We start from the raw sequence: 19493 nt of genomic DNA, 5'->3' as shown, positions 1-19493 counted from the left end.
GTATTTGCCTTTATTTGTAAATTTTCAGAAGAAATAAAAAGTTAACACATTAGCAACTTTTATTACGTGGCCAAGAGTGGTGATGGTTGTCTTGCAGAGTATAATTTTGAATTATGAACTTATACCATTGTGTGATATATATAGCATATGATGTGTTTTAATTCATTGGCATCATTATTATTCTTATATTCATATATTTCCATATTTGACCAATTAGGACCTCTTCCAGGTGACTCCTGTCTCCATATTTTATGTGCCATGAAGTTTTTGCTAGCTTCCTTGGTTTCAGGAATGACATCATGTGCCAGGATCATCTTGTGCATTTCCTGTTCATACCTGAGATCAGCCATTTCTCTAAGGAGCTCTGGTTACTTTTAATGGGAGATGGTATTTACAGTTCACTATCTGGATGCTATAATCCAATTTTTTTATTACATACCTTTTTATTGTCTCCTATGATTCAGGATATTATAATAAGAATTAGGAGAGCTAACATTTATATGTTAGGAAACATTTGAGTACTTTACCATACATTCACTATCTCATTCTATCGTCACAGTACCCTATGAGACCAGTATCTTGTTATTCCTACTTTACAGCTGAGGAAGTGAGGAATAGAGAAGTCAAATTTCCTGGGTCCATATAGATATTAAATAGTTTGAAGTGGCATTTGATCCCAGGAATTCTGATTCTGGAAATCAAGTTCTTTGTGATGTGCAATGCCATTCACTGTTTTACTCTATAGCAACCCTTGCTGAATCTGATATCTTTAAAAATTAGGGTGGTTCCTCCTCTTTAGTTAATTGATTAAGTTTTGTACTTTAATCAATTAACTAAATTCTATGTAAAAGCTAATAGATGATGAGCTTGGACAGTAATAGAGTAATGGTAATCTAGTTTATGAGTCAGATTGCCTAGATTCATGACCTTGCCTTGCCACTTAATAACCTATAAAATCTCAGACAACTTAAACCCTTCTGTTTAAACTTCTCATCTGCAAAATGTTACTAATACTAGTAACTAATGCATAGGATTTTCATGAGGACTAATGAGCTAAAAAACAAAAAAGAAAGAAGATAAAGTGCATAGAATAGCACCTGTCTCATTGTAAATACTCAATAAATGTTAGCTATTCTTTTCCTTCTTGTTGACTTGTAGGAGTACAGGGTATCAAGCAAAGCTGTGCATCAACAGATGAAAACTTTGGACAGTCACACAGGGGTCAGGACAGAAGTTACTGATCCCTGAGCCATGTATTGCAATGAAAGGGGATGGAAAGAACATGAGATGTCTAATGGAGAGGGCAGAAAGAGACAGAACAGGGGCCACAGCCTGCCGTCTACTGTGCTCCCAAGTGCACCTTAAACTCCTACTGTAGCTGGTGTATTTTCCACTGCAGTGGGATTGCATGTTCATTAGCATGATGCCTGCCCCAGGGGAGATAGTCAAGTTCTAGTCACTTACTGAATACAAGGACCCAGGAAGACTGAGTAAGCATCTACATCTAGATCAGGGGTGGGCAAACTCTTTTACTCGAGGGCCACAATGGGTTCTTAAACTGGACCGGAGGGCCGGAACAAAAGCATGGATGGAGTGTTTGTGTGAACTAATATAAATTCAAAGTAAAGGAGCGGAGGGGAGAGCAAGAGAACCGGATAGAACAGCCGGATCCGGCCCCCAAGGCTGATCTAGATAGTGGAAGGAGACAGAAAGTCCTACAAAATAAGGAGAGAACTATGATCACACAGAATTTCATTATTTAAAATGGGAAGAAATACAGAGTAGTCACTGATGTTAAAAAACAACAACAATAAGGACTGAGAAAAGTCCTTGTGTTTGGGACTGGATCATTGATGCCATCAAAACCATAGATTGTAGAGTGTGGGGCATGGGTTGCAACCTGTTAACAATGGTATGGAAACAATAAGATTAAAAAATTTATTGGAGACATTGGGAAATGACGGGAGGGAATTTGGAAGGTAGATGGACAACAATAGATCAAATATTTTTTCCAATTTTTAGAATTTATTTATTTATTTATTTATTTAATTTAAATATATTTTATTGATTTTTTTACAGAGAGGAAGGGAGAGGAATAGAGAGTTAGAAACATCGATGAGAGAGAAACATTGATCAGCTGCCTCCTGCACACCTCCTACTGGGGATGTGCCCGCAACCAAGGTACATGCCCTTGACCAGAATCGAACCTGGGACCTTTCAGTCCGCAAGCCGACGCTCTATCCACTGAGCCAAACTGGTTAGGGCTAGAATTTATTTTTTAACTTTATTTTTGTTGTTGACACTTACAGATGTCTACAGTCCCCTCCCCACCTACCCCCGCCTTTTGTCCACCTCCACCCAGCCTTGTCTCTCCCTTCCCTCTGGCCATCACCACGCTGCTGTCTTTGTTCATGGGTTATGCCTATATGTTTTTTGGTTAATCCCTTCACCTTCTTTAATCCAGTCCCCCCTTTTCCCCTCCCCTCTGACAGCTGCCTGTTTTTTTAATATTTATATATTTATACATCTCTATATATGTCTACATTCTATGATACTGCTTAAAAATATGATAAAGGAGAAGATAGTCTTAATTGTGTTAAAGAAACATTTACTTCATTAACCACATTCAAAGATGCTTCTTTATGCAGTGATGAATATAGATCCAAAGATGAATCAGATATTAATCTGAAAATAGACCCAACAATCTAAATCATTGGGCAGAATGTAGATTCTGGGAGAGGAGTTTTGCCACATGTAAATTTTAAATAAAAATGTGGCCTTCTGATATCTGTGAATGTTTGCCTTCTTGATCAGTGTGCATCTTTTAGGAGAGACACTCATAGGATGGTGAGAGGAAGGGACAAGACAGGTTGTCTAAATCAGCATCCTGGCAGTGAGAGGCCTATCTATCTAAGGCAGAGAATGCTAATTGCTTCTGAAGATGTAGAATCAAGGTGGAAACATGAAGCAGGGTTAAGAAATTTCAGTTGTGGAGATCAGCATACGTTACGTAAAAAAAAAAAAAAAAAAAAAGTCATTGTGCTTGGTCTTGAAGGATGAAAGGGATGTTATTGGGAAGAGGGATGAGGAAAGACAATGCAAGTTGATAGAACATACTGACCACAGCAGTAAGATGGATCATCATATAAAGTTAGTTTTATTTGTGACACTTGTATCTAAACAAATAACTCCAGAGAGGAGGAGTCAAGGAAATCTACTTAAGTGTATAATGGTCAGGGAAAGTAGGTTGTAAAGAGGTGGGATTAAACCACGTACTATCCTTCTCTGTTGAGAGATCCCTGGCTCCAAGTGGATGATTACTCCATGACCAGCTGTGTGGTGTGGTTGGGAGTTGTGTGAAACCTTGATGATAAGGGGAATGAGTGCTGCCTGGATGATGTGCTGAGTTTCATAACCAAATTATTTGGAGAGACCTAGGAGTTAAAATATGATAGAAGGTAGATGACTTTAAAGAATTAAAAGAAAATCAGATTTTAAGAATCAAGCTCGAATCTGTTGTGTATTTACAGTCAAAGTTATATTTAATGTTACAGATGTCGATGTTTCTTCTCTGTACTAAAAATGGTAGAGGATAATATTTTGACTGGATAAACAAGTTAAAGATGTTCAAATCCTAGTATAAGTGCTTGGAGCTGAAGGAAAGACCTGTGTTACATGAATTTTTTGTGGAAAACCAGAGGTGTGTGCTTTTAATAAATGTCATCATTTTACACATAATGCTTTAGAAAACTTGCCCTTCCCAATTAAAAAAAAAAAAACACAACCAAATTTCTGGGAAAAGCCCATGTTAGTACATATAGATTTAATGCATGTTTAATATATTGGTTTACGTAGCCAACTCCCTACTGATCAATATTTATATTGTTTCCATTGGTCTACTTACAAAAATGTCACAATCAACTTCTTTTCTATCCATGTATGGGCCTTCTTCATGTGAATCCTTTCTTATTCCTTATAATTGGATAACCTTAAAATGCTGTAGACTCACTACATGTGATAGCAATGACCAACAATATCCATCAAAATTTCTCAAGCCATTTCCTTGGGTCAATTCTAAAGGTTAGGTAATACTTGCTGTGATTTAATCAAATACACCTGAGAATCTGCTGAGACACTATCCTTAACTTTGGAATGTGTTTTCTCTGTTCTGCCTGCCTGTTCTCAGGACTAGCTCTGTCCCAGGGGTGTAGCTGGAGCAGGACAGAGTGAGAACGCTCTTTAAGAGACAAAGTCCATGACTCTTCCTCCAATTATCCATCAGAGTTTTGTCTAGTATATCATGGGGAAAGACTTTATTTGGGATGAAGAAGTGGGATATCTTCTCTTTAGATTGTTATTATAACTGATTCTTTGAGGTCCCATAACCTGGACAAATCCCTGAAGGATAGCAAAAGGTAGTTAAGTTTCATTCACAGTTGAGTGATTCACCCACAGGCATTTCTTAACAGTCCAGGAAGGAGTCATACTATGATAAAGATTTCGTTGATACGATTATTACTGCAGCAAGGTAAGACTTCCTGATACCTGGTATAAAAACAAAAAGCCTTTATCTTTTACTAGGACTTTAACAAAAGAGTGGGCACAGAATGTAGTGGAGTGAATCTGTTGGAATCAGGAGAATGCAAATGTCCAAGTGAGAGCACAACGGTTCTTTGTCTTGACAGTGTTGCGCTTGCTAAGTTCATCTTTGTATCACAGAGTTAGCTGCCCTCGATGACAGGGATGCTTTGTTTTAGAACACAGGACAAGTATTTAAAGGTTTCTTGAATATATCACTAACAATTCTACCCAATAACTTCTTGGTATAATTTTAACATTCTTCAAAAACATTCTTATTTAACTCTCAGAACAATGCTGACCCAGCAGGATAAGTGATGTTATGGATTAGCCAGATTAAATGACTTGTCGTGGCCAACACACAACCCAAATCTGTCTTCATATCCATCAGTTCCCTATATGCTGCCTTCTAAAAGAAGTCCTACATTGAGACAGAGACACATATTTACGCAGGCGCCAAAAGAAGACGGGGAATCTTGAGGTGTGCTGTGAAATTCCATACTGCTTATCTTTTGCTATTTGACTATCCGTAGGGCTGTAAGCTTACACAGAGCTCTCATAGAGGCGTCCAGGTACTGTAAGTCAACCACTGCTTGGTCTTTGCCCCTTGTTCTGTGAGACGAAGAAGGCCTCAGGTGCATTTCGCTCGGTGAGGCTCAGAAGCACTTGTATTTGCTACGTGTGTTAAAAAAGGCTGATTTGTGTGTGTGTTCCCTATTAGAATGGAGTTCCTTGCCTGCTCTGTTTTCAGACATCGAGCCTTATTTTGATGTGTTTTTCTAACTCTGTTTCCCAAACGTGTTTGATTGTCAGAATCACCCGAAGAGCTCTGATTTCTATGACCAGGCAAGTTTAGGAAACAGCCTTAGCCTGATCCATTAGACCTTTCTCTCAGAGTTTAATTATTGAATCCTGTTAAGAACCAAGAACCATAGAGTGTTCCTGCAAGCACTTGGTGTGCGTCCTGCATTGCTCTCAGCAATAAAGGAAATAAAACAACAAAGAAGTTAGTAGACAGGCACTCACTTCCTAAGGATCCTTTCTAAAATCAGGAAAGACTCAGCAAGTGATGTGAATTTGAATAATACTGACTCATTATTTCAACAATGATTTGAGTGCATACTATGTGCCAAGCATTTGTGCTAGGTGCTGGGATATACAGCTGTGAACGAGGCAACTAACATTTTTGGAAGTCCTTATCATGGGATGGATACCAGGCTAACTGCTTCACATACTTTTTCTGATTTAAACTTCACAACTCTGCTTGAGGTAGGTATTATCACCTTCATTTTGAAATTAAAGAACTGTTACTTTGAAACTTTGAACGACTTGGCCAAAGTCTCAGATCTAGTATCACTGATCTCATGACATCCAGAATTAACACCCAGTCTGTTGGATTGCACAGCTCATGGTCCTTATCCCACAGATCTTCTGCTTTGTCTCAGTATATGTGTCTTTTTACTCCTCCCTTTCTACTTCAAACCTGGCTACATGTTAGAATTGCCTGGGGAGCTTTTAGAAAGTACATTTGCCTGAGCTTCACCCCAAATAAATTAAATGAGAATATTTGATGGAGCCATTTCTTAAAAGCTCTCTGGGTGAGGCCATTGTGCAGTGATGGCGGAGAACCACTCAGCATCACTAATTGACATCAAATAGACATGGACATGGCCAGACCAATAGTTTCCATCTTGGGTCATTTGGTTGATTAAATGTTTAAAGGCTCCAAGTTACTTTTCTTTCATTTTAATTGAACTGAAAGTAGTAAAAAATATAGCAAATATTTTAATAAGGTAACGTTTCCCCCAAAGAGCGACATGGTAATACACTCATTTAAAGAGGAATTCAGAAACTTGAAGATCTCTTTGCAGGGGTAGCTCATCTAGAGTGAGTGATGAGAAGTAATCCGGGCTCTGGAGTTCTCTTTTCTGCTGAGAACCAGAGAACCTGAAAACTCTTATTCTGGTGGGGGAACAAACCTTGAGACAATGGTGCTTCAAGAAAGTTTCCTTCACCCTTGCTGAGAAAGGCCATAAATCAACTTATTTTTCTCCAGGTCCAAGTGAAAGAAAAATAAAAGCTAAATAGTTTCAATCTTGCTGATTTGGATGTGTTAATATATGTACTCTAGACTAATTTTATTTTGAATGTTTAAGAAAAAAATACTCTTCACAATAGAAGAGTAGATATCTAAGTTTCTTCAAGCCATTTGAAAAGTCTTAATTGCTCAAGCAATGCATGTGTATATACTATATAAAATTTTAAGTTAAGAATTCTGTATTTCAGGCTTTCAGCACTCTGTTTAACATCTGCAATGTGGTAGTAATGTCTTGCCTTGTGAAGATGGCAACCTAATTAATTATTGACTCCACTAATTAAATCTCGTTTTGCTCATCTTCAACCAATGAACTGTGACTGGCCCCCGAAGAGTTCTTTTCAAAGCATATGTATCAAATATTAAGAGTAATCACAAAGTTGAAGTAATCACAAAGTTGTGGTCCATAAAACTCCTAGAAAGAGAAAGACAGGGAAAGTAAATTTGGGGTCACTGTATTTCAACAAGTTGGAGGCACTTTTGTGAGAAGAAAAAAAATCAAGGCTATCAGGAGGGGGAAGACTTTTTAAACTAATGGGTCTAGAAAGAAAGAAAGAAAGAAAGAAAGAAAGAAAGAAAGAAAGAAAGAAAGAAAGAAAGAAAGAAAGAAAGGAAGGAAGGAAGGAAGGAAGGAAGGAAGGAAGGAAGGAAGGAAGGAAGGAAGAAAGAAAGAAAGAAAGAAAGAATAATGACTGCTACTCTACTATTATAACTAACTTAAGGGTGAGCCTTATCTCCGCATTTTAAAACCCAGCCATCAATGCTGATAGGATAGTTGATCATAAAGTTCCATTACAGATTAGTAAGTTATGACCATTACTTAAAGCAGTCATTACCCAGAAAAAAGTAAACAGAGGAAAAAAAGAAAAAGAAAAACATGAAAAATGGCCTCCTTTTTTACATTTCCACATAGGTGATCTCCATACCAGGAGTTGAACTTGAACTTGGTTGGGCGGGAGACGGACCTGGTTGGGCGGGAGACTGGAGCCCCTCAGAGAATTTGGGATTCTTCCATTTTTACTGGGAGGGTTGGCAGGTATAACATGTGTTGTTATGTGAGTCCATGAGAGCCTCCAGGGTTCTAACTCCCTGCCTCTCCGTGTGGTGGGGAGTCAGTTACTCACTCTGAAGCATTCGACTGATTTCTGTCTGTGGCTTACCCATGCACAGTGGCTTGGAAGTGTCAAAGCATGAGAAGCATGCAATCCAACAGCATGTGCTGCCATCACCTTCTACATGGTTCTGCATGGGAAAGCTGGGGGGGTTGTCTGCCCCGAGCTCAGGTCTTCCCTTCTCTCCTCACAGAACTCGCTGAAGGCTTCCAATCGTAAGAAGAAGAGAACGAGCTTTAAAAGAAAAGCCAGTAAAAGAGGGACTGAAGTAAGTGTTTCAGGATCATGGTCCAATGAAATACATCCTCCTTTCCATAGCCTGCCCAAGCTTGTTGTTTTGTTATATCTCCCACCACTCTTTTCTCCTTCCCTGTACTCTAACCATGCTGGAATTCTTAGTATTTTAAAAAGTATAACCTCTGCCACTTCACAGAGCATCTACACTTGTCCATGGAAGTATTATCCCAAAGATGATAAAGAAGAAGACAAGAGCGAACACTTCTAGAATGCTTTGGCTATACAGAATAAAACCAAAAGCATAACTCAATTCTCAGCAAATTATAGCTTGAGATACTTTCTTCTAAGCTTAACATAGAGTGTCCTATTAAGAGTAAACCCTATGAAACAAGTTGTACCGTGTGTGTGTGTGTGTGTGTGTGTGTGTGTTGCAAGGGTTGGAGTGGTGCTGGCAGTTTCTCACTCCAAGTGCTTTGGGGCTGCCTGTCAAGTCATGGATGTACATCTTAGTTGTGCTGCTTTCTTCCTTCAGCAGGAAAACAAAGGTCGTCCTTTTGTGATAAAACCTATCTCTTCTCCTCTCATGAAACCATTGCTTGTGTTTGTGAACCCCAAGAGTGGAGGCAACCAGGTGAGTCATTGTTGATGAGTTTTACTTGGAAGCTACAATGCTTTCTTGAAAACACAATTCCCAACACCAGTTAAAAGAACACCACCTAGAGCCCCAAGCATTAGAAGACAACCACTTTCTCAGGGACAAGGTTGGGGCACAAAACAAAGCTAATGTCATTGACTCCATGATTTTGGCCACCTGAGCACCACATGCCCACTGTATTTCATGATGGCAGTCATTGTGTAAAATGCACTCGTGAAATCATGATCAGCTTTTCTTCTAGGGTGTACAGACGCTCACAGGTGATCCCTGCCTTTGATTCCAGTAAAGATGGAGCCTGCTCTGTATAAATAATTAATGGCAGGGACTTCAGAGATGATCTGATGTTGCTTCCTATTTCGCTAATTACAAAAGAGCTCAAGGAAGCTTAAGTGAATTTCCTAAGGACATCTTGTCTGTTAATGACATAAAAGGGGCAATGGGAAGAATAATTTCGACAATATTAATTACATGTGAGTTCTAAATTGAGTGGATCAGACTACAAGTGCTATGGATTTTAGAGGCAAGCAGTGACTTGGGAGTGATAAGGAAATGGTGTCATGGAAGTAGCTGAAATAGAAGATGGACATACTTAGGCAGAGGGGAGAGAGCTGGAACAATGCCCTGCTCCTTCTCTTTACTGTGGCAAATCCCTGTTTATCCTCTAAGGCTCAAGAGCACCTTTCTGATCCATTTCTCAGACTTGACTGTGCTGTGCGTTATGCCCCTGTAGCCTTGGGCACTCTGTGAATTGCAACATAAGTGCTCTCTGTAGGTCTATGTGTCAAAACTACAGGCTTAATAATAAATACCAGGGGCTGTACCTTTGAACCTATGATTTCTAGTATATGACATGCACTAGTGAACAATAATCCTATCTAATAAAGAGGGAATATGCTAATTGACTGCCACGCCCTCAAATATGGTGGCACCCAGTCCCCTCAGCCCTGCCGGGGCGGCAGGCGCATGGCCTTGCCACACACTCCACACACCTGCCTCTGGAGTCCCCCAGTCCCCTCAGCCCCCCAGCCACCCAGGGTTGGCCCGAGGCACAGGAAAGCCTGGGATGGCAGCTGCCCAGCCACCCAGGGCCAGCCCGAGGTACAGGCAAGCCTCAGATGTCGGCTGCCCAGCCGCCCAGGGCCACCTGAGGCTCAGGTAACCAGGGCTGGCTGAGGCTTGCGCTGCTGGCAGTGGCAGCAGCAGAGGTGAGATGGGGCATTGCCTATCCCTGATCACCAGGTTGCCTCCCACCCCTGAGGGCTCCCGGACTGTGAGAGGGGGCAGGCTGGGCTGAGGGACCCCCGCTCCAGTGCATGAATTTTCATGCACTGGGCCTCTAGTTGTATAATCTTACCTAATAATAGACAAACATGTAAATTGGCTGTACCTCTGCTACATCACCAGCCAATCAGGAGTGATATGCAAATTAACCCAACCAAGATGGTGGGTAAATTTGCATATGCAGGCAGGGCGGGCAGCGCCAGGCCCCAACCACGGGGTCCTGGTCCATCGGGGGGCCCGGGGAGGCAGGGTGGGCAGCGCCAGGCCCCAACCGTGGGGCCAGGTCTATTGGGGGCCTGGGGAGGCGGGGCAGGCAGCACCAGGCCCCGCCCGCAAAGTCCTGTTTCATCGAGGGCCCAGGGAGGTGGGGCAGGCAGCGCCAGGCCCCAACTGCTGGGTCCAGGTCCATCGAGGGCCTGGGAAGGCAGGGTGGGCAGCACCAGGCCCCAACTGCTGGGTCCAGGTCCATCGGGGGCCCGGGAAGGCAGGGTGGGCAGCGCCAGGCCCCAACTGCTGGGTCCAGGTCCATCAGGGGCCCGGGAAGGTGGGGTGGGTAGCGCCAGGCCCCAACCACAAGGTCCTGGTCCATCGGGGGGCCTGGGGAGGCAGGGTGGGCAGCGCCAGGCCCCAACTGCTGGGTCCAGGTCCATCGGGGGCCTGGGGAGGCGGGGCGGGCGTGCCAGGCCCCGCCTGCAAAGTCCCATTCCATCGGGGGCCTGGGGAGTTGAGGCGGGCAGCGCAAGGCTTTTTAGGCTGCTGTAGGGCATGAGGGAAGGCTCACATTTCCTGCTGTTTCTAGCAACACAATTGTCTATTTATTGTGCCTAAATTCTTCTGCCCCCTTACAAGGACTCTAAATTCCCTTGGAGGTTGATTTTCAATGATAGCTGTTCATGGGAATTACTTGAGGAGTGTGTGTGAGTATGTGTGTGTGTGTGTGTGTGTGTGTGTGTAAAATATTCCAAACAACAAGTCTATCCCTTCAGAAATTAGTGTTCCAATTCTATTCAATTTCCATAGATTCTGATTTTGCTGATTTGGAGAGTATCCAACCAACAGTAAATTTTAAGTGTCCCTGAATGATTCTAACCTATGAGTTAGAAGCCACTGCTTGTGTTTATGCAAATACAAGAACCAAAAGTCCAGGTAAAATACAGAAATCTCAATTGTACAGCTCAATAAATGTTTACCTATGTCTACACCCAGGTAGCCATCATCCAGAATGTTCTGTTGAATCTTTCTCCATTAGCAATAAAGGCAGAACCAGCTACTTACTTGGAGAGAGGAAAAAGAGAAAACAAAGGAGAATGTGTGGGAATATGTAATAATACCTCAAAACAGTACCTCCCAATAATTTTATTTATCAGATTATAGGCTCTTACTCATCTGTGTTGTACTTACCAGCAGTCAGTCGGACATCCCGAGGGGTCCCAGATTGGAGAGGGTGCAGGCCGGGCTGAGGGACCTCCCCACCCCCCGCCGTGCACAAATTTTGTGCACCAGGCCACTAGTAAACAATATTAGTAGAAGAATGGATGCCGTGGTAAAATGATTTGTTTTGAGGACAGTATGGTGAGTGGAGCATGCATATTATTAGAAATGTGTTAGGTAGAGATTAGAATGAGCCAAGACCAGTGTCTTAAAACTTGGCTGAGGATTTTGGATGTGTACCAGGGAATAGTTTTTTACTGCCTAAAGTTTTTGTTGTTTTTTTTTTTAAATATTTTTAAAATTTGAATAAAAGAGTAATATGATGAAAGCATCTTTAAGGAAGATTAATTTGACACATTGAGAATATGTATAAGTCAGGAAGCTAGTCACATAAACGTAAGCATAACTTGGAAAGATGGATTGGTGAATGGATGGGTGGATGGATGGTTAGTGGATGAATGCATGGCTGGTTGGTGAGTGGGTGGGTGGACAGATGGACTAGTGGATGACATGTGAATGGATAGATGAATGAATGGAATACATAAAGGGAAGTAAAGCATCAAGATTGTACAGCAGATTATCTAACAGTGGCATTGTTATTGATGAGCATTCAGGAAAGGAAAGAATTATTGGGAAAGAGGTAGAGATGTGTTTGAGGAACTTGAGGTCACAGGGAAATATTCAAAAATTTTTAAAGTGCCCAGCTATTAGAGACAAAAGACTTAATGATTTTGACATCATCTAATGCATTTGGGCTTGTAAATGTATTACCCTGAGGATGTTACTTCTAGAATGGCTGGGATTCTCAGAAGTATGGCTAACCAAGTAAAAGTGAATATTACATAAATTTAAATATCTATATCCTTCCTATTTAAAATAGAATTCTTTATTAAGCCTAATAAATACAAAGAACCTTGTTTCTAAGCACAATATGAAATGTTGATAAGACTACGAAGAAATCCAGTCACTTATGTACAATTGGAATCATTCACACTGACCTCCAGCACAGCATATTTGTGAGTTCATCTTCAGTGAGGAAGGCGCAGCTTGATCCCCCGACTGCAGTGAGTAGGGAAGAGTCCTGGTTGGAGATGAACTAACTCCTCTGTTAGGGCTAGTCTTTCCCTGAGCTGCGGCTGTAACACACCCTTCACTTTGCTGATGAGGGTAGATTCAGCCATAAACTGGGAATCAGAGGGTTAGGTGCTCCACCCTACACAATACCCTAGGTAGCTTTAAAAAAACTAGTGATGTCTTACCTACCCCATACTAATTAGATTAGAGCTGTGAGGACTCCTTGACTGGTATAAGCTCTCCTGTTTATTTTCTTGTGGAACCAATGTTGAGAGCCACGGACCCTCTTCTCAAGCTTGAATGTACATATGAATCGCTTGGGGATCAGGTTAAAATGCAGATTCTGACTCCGAGTCAGCCAGTGGCCCTGAAATTCTGCTTTTCGAACCACCTCCCAGGTGGTGCTGTTGCTGCTGCTGAGATCACACTGACCAGTGAGGGCTCACGGCAATCAATACAGAAATACTTTGTTGCTGTTGTTAAATCCTGATTCTTGCCTTTTAGCCATGACTTACTCTACTCATCTGCCTCTGCATATAAAGCACTCCCCACTCTTGCTCTTCTGTTCTTGAGGCTTAGGCTTCTAACTTAAAAAGACAAACCAAAAACTTGCTTAGGCTTCTGTTCTTTATGTAACTAGACTATATCGCCATCTTCTGGCAAGTAAAATACCTACAGCTTTCTTTTCTTCCTATAGTAAATTGTGTGGACAGAAAATTTCTAACACTTTGATGGAACATATGTAGATGACCACATATAGGAGTTAAGCACTTCTACTTCTTTTAAACAATCCCATATTTTAAACAGATGCGTCACAATAATTGTCAGTTTTTCTTTTTCTTTTTTTTTTATAGAATTTTTGTGAGTTTATTTGAGCCAGACTGATGACAATTGCCAAGACACAAAATCCTAACGGACTGAGAAAATGTTCCTTATTTTTCTCTGTTTTTCTAACACTTAAGGTGGAGAAAATGCTGTATTTTTGCAAAGATTTAGAATTTTTCAGCACTGTTGTCATTGTTGGGATCTGCATTATCGGAAGGGACAGGCATTGGAATCAGGGCCACAGTATCCACCCTGTCTGTGTCCTGTGCAGAAGAGGTGGCAGAGAGAAGATAAAGTTTACTCCCGCACAGTCCCCTCCTCTCCATGGAAACCCAAGGGCTACAGAAATGAACACTCTCTCTTACACTCATCTCTGCTTTAACTTCAGAACGGATTCTTTTTCTTGGGTGTCTCTGAGTCATTGACATCTTTCTACCTGAGTCATATGGACCCTTCTGATACCTCCCGATGTTTCCTGCTTTTGCACCATCTCTCCCTCACACTCTCATCTTCCAGTGATATAGGTGGTAAGTTCAGGTGAAGCAGGTGCTCTGACCACTAGAGTGATTCTACTAGTCAGTCCTGAGAGGTAAGGGGTCCAGACCCTGGTTTCCAAATGGTTCCATGTGAAATCCCCGGGTCAGGGTGTGGCATGAGTTGGCCCTCTGGATTGGAGCTTCCCAGGGAACTTGTTAGTAAGTGACAGGAGGAAGGAGTGTTCAGTCTGTGGACAGGCTCATCCTGACCAAGTTCTCACCTCCATCTGTGGACAAGTTTCCCCAGACCGAGCCACCCCCAGACCAGGGCCGCCTCTTCTAAGTCAACCAATGTGGGGAGAATGAGGAGACAAAAAATATCAATAACTTCAAATATTGGAGCCCCAAACTGTTTTTAAATATTCAAACAACCTCAATGAAAATGTTACATTCTGCAATGCTCAAGCTGGGGATAAATCAAGAATCATTATGCTTAGATAAAATTAGAGTCTCCTAAAGCTTAGAATAGGCTAGGAAGAGGGCAGAAGGGCAATTAGTTGATGATGGCACATGTCAGAATTCAGTCTCAGATCTTCTTGTCAAGCCAGCTAAACAGATGGAATTTTAACAACCAAACAATGAATCTGTGGAAAGCCCCTTTTTCCAAGTCACAGTTGGTGGGAATGTGAGGGCAGCTATCTTAGTCTGTTTAGGCTGCTAAAGCAGAGGACCACAGACTGGGTGGCTGATAAACAACAGACATTTATTTCTCACACTTCTGGAGTCTGGGAAGTCCAAGATCAAAGCACTAGCCAGTTTGGTGTCTGGTGAGAACTCACTTCCTGGTTCACAGACAGCGTCTTCCTACTGTGTCCTCCTGTGGCATTTGGGAGGAAGGAGCTCTGTGGGGTCTCTCCTATAAGGGCACTAATACCATTCTGATGGCTCCACCCTCATGACCTAAGCACCTCCCAAAGGCCGCACCTCCTAATACATCAGATTGAATTTTGGAGGAACACATTTAGTCCATAGCAGTGGCTAAGAAGACTCAAACCAAGTCATCTAGCCCCTTTGATAAATCTAGAGCCTGGATGTCTAGCTCCTTAGTCTGTAGCCAGACAAATGTATCAAAATGTAAGTCCAGCCCCCCTAATTAAAACACTTCAGTGACTCTTATCTTTTGTAAAAAAAAAAAAAAAAAAAAAAGCCCAAGCTCCTTAGCATACATGACCTAGTGTACAACTCAGGCTGTTTAGTTTCCCGAGACCCCTGCCTCATGACTGAATGGAACAATGGTTTTTCAGTGGTGTGTCTTTATCCTAAAACTTCTTCCTCTACCATCTTTCAAGACAAAGTCTAAGTATCATATGTATATAGCCTTCCCCTAATCCCAGAATTGAGGCTTAGAGAATCTTTGACCTCTCATACTGGTCAATAGGTATCTCTACCATCACATTTACCATATTTTTTAATTGATTTTTAGAGAGAGAAGAGAAATATTATCCATTAGTTGCCTCCTGCATGCTCCCCACAGGGGATTGAGCTATCGAACCGTGACCTCTTGGTTCCTGGGTCAATGCTCAACTGCTGAGCTACACTGACCACGTGCATTTACCATCTTTAATGAACTAATATACTGTATTGATCTCCTCCTGAGATCTTGGGTGTCCACGTGGGCACAGAGCAGGAGCCAAATATGTGTTTATGAAGTAAATTAGGTATTTCTTTGGGGTGGTTTGAAGCCAGTTTCAAATAATTATTTCTTAACCTTTTCCTCCCACTCCCTTTTGTTTTCCTTGGGCCTTTCTTATTATGTAACAGTTTTTTTCCACGATCATGATAATAACTCTGAGATAACACCTGTGATAATAGCTCCGTGACAAGGCTCCCTGAGTAACATATCCCAATGTTTCAGCGTACATGAGAATTACAGTGTTTTGATGAAGATTGATGTGCTTTTTGAGCTGACCCATCCTTAACTGCTTCTCCATACTCCCAAGTCATTGTATTTTAATTTATGAATAATGTATAAAACTTCCTCTTGAGGGAAAGATCTTCTGTTTCCTCACATAAAACTGAGCCCCGCACATAGTGGGTGAATGGCTGAAACCTGTTAATTTCCCTTGAGACACTATCTGTATTCTGGAAAGTCGTTTTCTCTTCTCCCACCCTGTTCCCCGACACCAGGAGCTGGAAAGAACATTTTTATCACGCCAGGGAAATGCCCAAAATCACAATATCTTAAAAAGTTCTATGGCCAATGAGGTATTACATCTACAACTGTGTGTATGAGGACTCTCTCCAGAGTGTACTGGAATTAACTTGTAAGCTATTTTTTCATTTAGAGAAAACTAGACTCTCACAAAAGTTGCACATGTTTTGCATTTGGCACGTTGAGACTTGTTAGTGAATGGCAGTTGTGTGAATAATTTAGTATATTTAATACTGCCAGTGAGAAAGAAAGAAATTGATCTTTTCCTGGTAAATTAGTATTTGTCAAACCATTCCGTTTTACTGAATAAATTACCTCTATTAAAACCCTAAAGTACTAGTAGGTTATCCTAGAGTTAAATGGCAGAGATAATAGAACTGACTTAATGTCTGTTAGACCTTTTTACTACACCCACCAGGACTGATTTAAAACAGTGCAATGCTTTCATTCAGACACATCATTTTTTTGCTGATTATATTGTAGAAAGATTACTTTTTGAAAGAAGAAATTATATAATGACTGAACATAATGTAAGAAGGTTTTGGGAGTTATCCCTGCACAACTGCAGAGGGCATTATTCTAATAGGCTCTAATGTCAATGGCGCCTCCTACAGGTGTGCAGTGCAAAATTTGTCAGCCTTAATACCCCTTCCTCAAAAGGATAAATGGAGACACTTAGGTTTTCCAACTAACACAAATTGAAAATGAGCAAAAACGAAATGGTGTCACTCAAACTTTCTAGAGAAATTTTAGATGAAGAAAATAACCTCTAAATGCTTTGTAATTTTACTTCTTGGAAGTTATTAATTACCTAGTATTGTATGCATAGCAAAAGAAGCTGAAATTGAGACATGCACTCGACCATAGCCAAAGGTGGAAAAGAGTAATTAACATCTATAACTCATATTGCTCTAGGAATCTAAAGCTGAAAAATTAATTTTCTAGCCAGTCATTGGGAAATTTTTCATAAATTGGTTTGTCATTAAAATGACTCTTAAACATAAAAGATTACTTGGGATAATCCTCAGTGGACTTGATAGCAAGGCCCATTGTGGGAAGAAAGAAAATGACCCAGTATTTAGTTGGTATTATGTATCTAAAACTATGTCTGAATTTTATACGAAGCAAACTATGTCCTTTGATGAAACTGCAGGATTAGTTGTAATAATCAAGGAGGAAATGTTACAGTATTACTAAATTTATAGCAACCACATGATGAAGCAGAACTTTTAAATTATAGGTTTGGATGGAATTGGGACAAAAGACCTGCATTGGCCTCTGTAACAACTGGTGTAACAATGTGATAATTATCAACTACACTTTAGCTCTTCTACCCTCAAGGGTATTTTAATGAATAGATTAACAGGGAGCAAAAAAGAAAGGGACTACCATTTACAACAGGCCTATTTTGTGCCACCTACTGTGCAAGATACATAACTATTACTGATTCATGTAATTCTCATAATCACCCTAAAAAGCACATGTTGTTCTTCTACTTTATATGCTGAATTTCTATAGGGTTATAAATGCTCATGCTCGCCCACTTAGAACACCAAGTTATTTTTAACTCAAATGTTGTGCTATTTCTACCATACAAGGATAACTCTCAAATACAGCATAGTAGGTATAAAACTTAGGGTTATTTTGAGAAAGAGCAATCATGATCTTATATAATAAAGAGGTAATATGCAAATTGACCATCGCACCCTCACACAAGATGGCCACCCCCATGTGGTCACAAGATGGCCACCCCCATGTGGTCACAAGATGGCCGCCCTCATGTGGTCACAAGATGGCCACCACAAGATGGCCGGCAGGGGAGGGCAGTTGTGGGTGATCAGGCCAGTAGGGGAGGGCAGTTAGGGGTGACCAGGCCAGCAGGGGAGGGCAGTTGGGGGTGACTAGGCCTGCAGGGGAGGGCAGTTGGGGGCAATCGGGCCAGCAGAGGAGCAGTTAGGCGTTGATCAGGCTGGCACGGGACTGGTTAGGGGGTGATCAGGCTGGCAGGCAGAAGCAGTTAGGGGCAATCAGGCAGGCAGGCAGGCAGGTGAGCAGGTGGGAGCCAGCAGTCATGGATTGTGAGAGGGATGTCCGACTGCCGGTTTAGGCCCGATCTCTGGGATCGGGCCTAAACCGGCAGTCGGACATCCCCCGAGGGGTCCCAGATTGGAGAGGGTGCAGGCTGGGCTGAGGGACACACCCCCAGTGCACAAATTTTGTGCATTGGGCCTCTAGTATTTAATAAAGGGACCATAATTATAAGCAACACACTCTGCCTACTGATAAAATATTATTTGCTGTGGTTGATAATGACCTAAGTAAGGCACCTTACCCATTTTGAAAGCTCTTTGGATGCTGCTTAATAAAAAGATTCTTCTCATTTTTTCTTTGCTTAATTTACTTCAAGAAATTATCTTTAGAAATTTGTATTGGTCATGATGATCATTTCTATAAATGTCACATTTACACTTAAAACTTTCCCAAAATGTTCATGTGTGACAGAAATGTTTGGTTTGGACAAAGAGTTAGAGACATGGAAATAAAAAAATGTCAAATTAAGATTTGATACCACTAACTGGAGAAGGTATATATGTGTAGTATAAGTAATGGGAAGCCTGTGATACTTTTGCTTCAGTTAAATTTTTTTTCAATAAAGTCATACTTAGCTTATACTGCCCATATTTCATATTATGCAAAGACAATAGCAATCTGCACATTAAAGTAAAAGTTAATGTTAAATTACATAGCTGACTAATAACTTCCCTGCGTGGATTTTCATACATTTAGTAATGATGCTAAAACCAATAGATAATATTTATGGCGCACTTATTGCATGAGGAGCACTGTAATGTGCTCCTCCAACAGTATTGCATTTAATCCTTGAAACAAATCTGTGAACTAGGCATGCTTGTTTCCACATTAAAGAGGAGGGAGCTGAGCTTAACGAAATTAACAAACTTGCCGAGTTACACCAGGTAGGCTGATGTCTAATCTGGGCATTGGCCAAAGACCATGATTTTAACTACTGCTCTAATTTGTTTATAATTGGGTATTATTTTAGATAATGGGTTTTATTTTTTAAATAAGCAGCTAATATTTGGAAATTTCTTCCCACTATAGTCATTTTTTTCCTTATAGGGAACCAAAGTCCTGCAGATGTTCATGTGGTACCTGAATCCACGGCAAGTCTTTGATCTTTCTCAGGAAGGGCCGAAAGATGCGTAAGTCTGGAAATACCCTCCATGATCCGTACTATTTTAGGCAAGTGAGAAGGACTTTCTGCTTTGGCATCAAGCTTCGTTATTCGGTTGCCTTGTGAAACATTTTCTAACTGTCTCTCATCTACTTTCTCATCTGTACTGTCCTCCTCTTAAAACTCTATCTGATGTTTCCCCTCGCACTCTTCATTGGGTTAATTCCCTTCAAAGCACATTTCACAGTTATCTCAGTGAGTATTTTTTATGTGGTTGCTGCGTGTGTATGTGCAACTGTAGATTATGAGCAAGTCTGGGAATTG

The 19493-nt window shown here is 41.1% G+C and overlaps 1 protein-coding gene across 6 annotated transcripts in view; it reads left to right on the top strand.

Moving 5' to 3' along the window:
- The window catches only part of DGKI (diacylglycerol kinase iota), a gene marked incomplete at its 5' end in the record, with an annotated part of 419556 nt that overhangs the window by 210011 nt on the left and 190052 nt on the right, over window positions 1–19493 (top strand). For 5 of the 6 annotated variants that reach the window (XM_080666632.1, XM_080666634.1, XM_080666633.1 and 2 more), the window contains 3 exons: window positions 7979–8053; window positions 8555–8653; window positions 19115–19197. In XM_080666632.1, the coding sequence (XP_080522758.1) occupies window positions 7979–8053; window positions 8555–8653; window positions 19115–19197 (257 nt within the window). The remainder of the gene's footprint in view (window positions 1–7978; window positions 8054–8554; window positions 8654–19114; window positions 19198–19493) is intronic. The other variant, XM_080666631.1, reaches the window with a different exon arrangement.

This window comes from Plecotus auritus (assembly GCF_963455305.1).
Source record: "Plecotus auritus genome assembly, chromosome: 4".
Taxonomy (NCBI): domain Eukaryota; kingdom Metazoa; phylum Chordata; class Mammalia; order Chiroptera; family Vespertilionidae; genus Plecotus; species Plecotus auritus.
The sequence above is the reverse complement of the archived record's forward strand: the minus strand, read 5'-3'. Positions and strand labels throughout refer to the sequence as shown.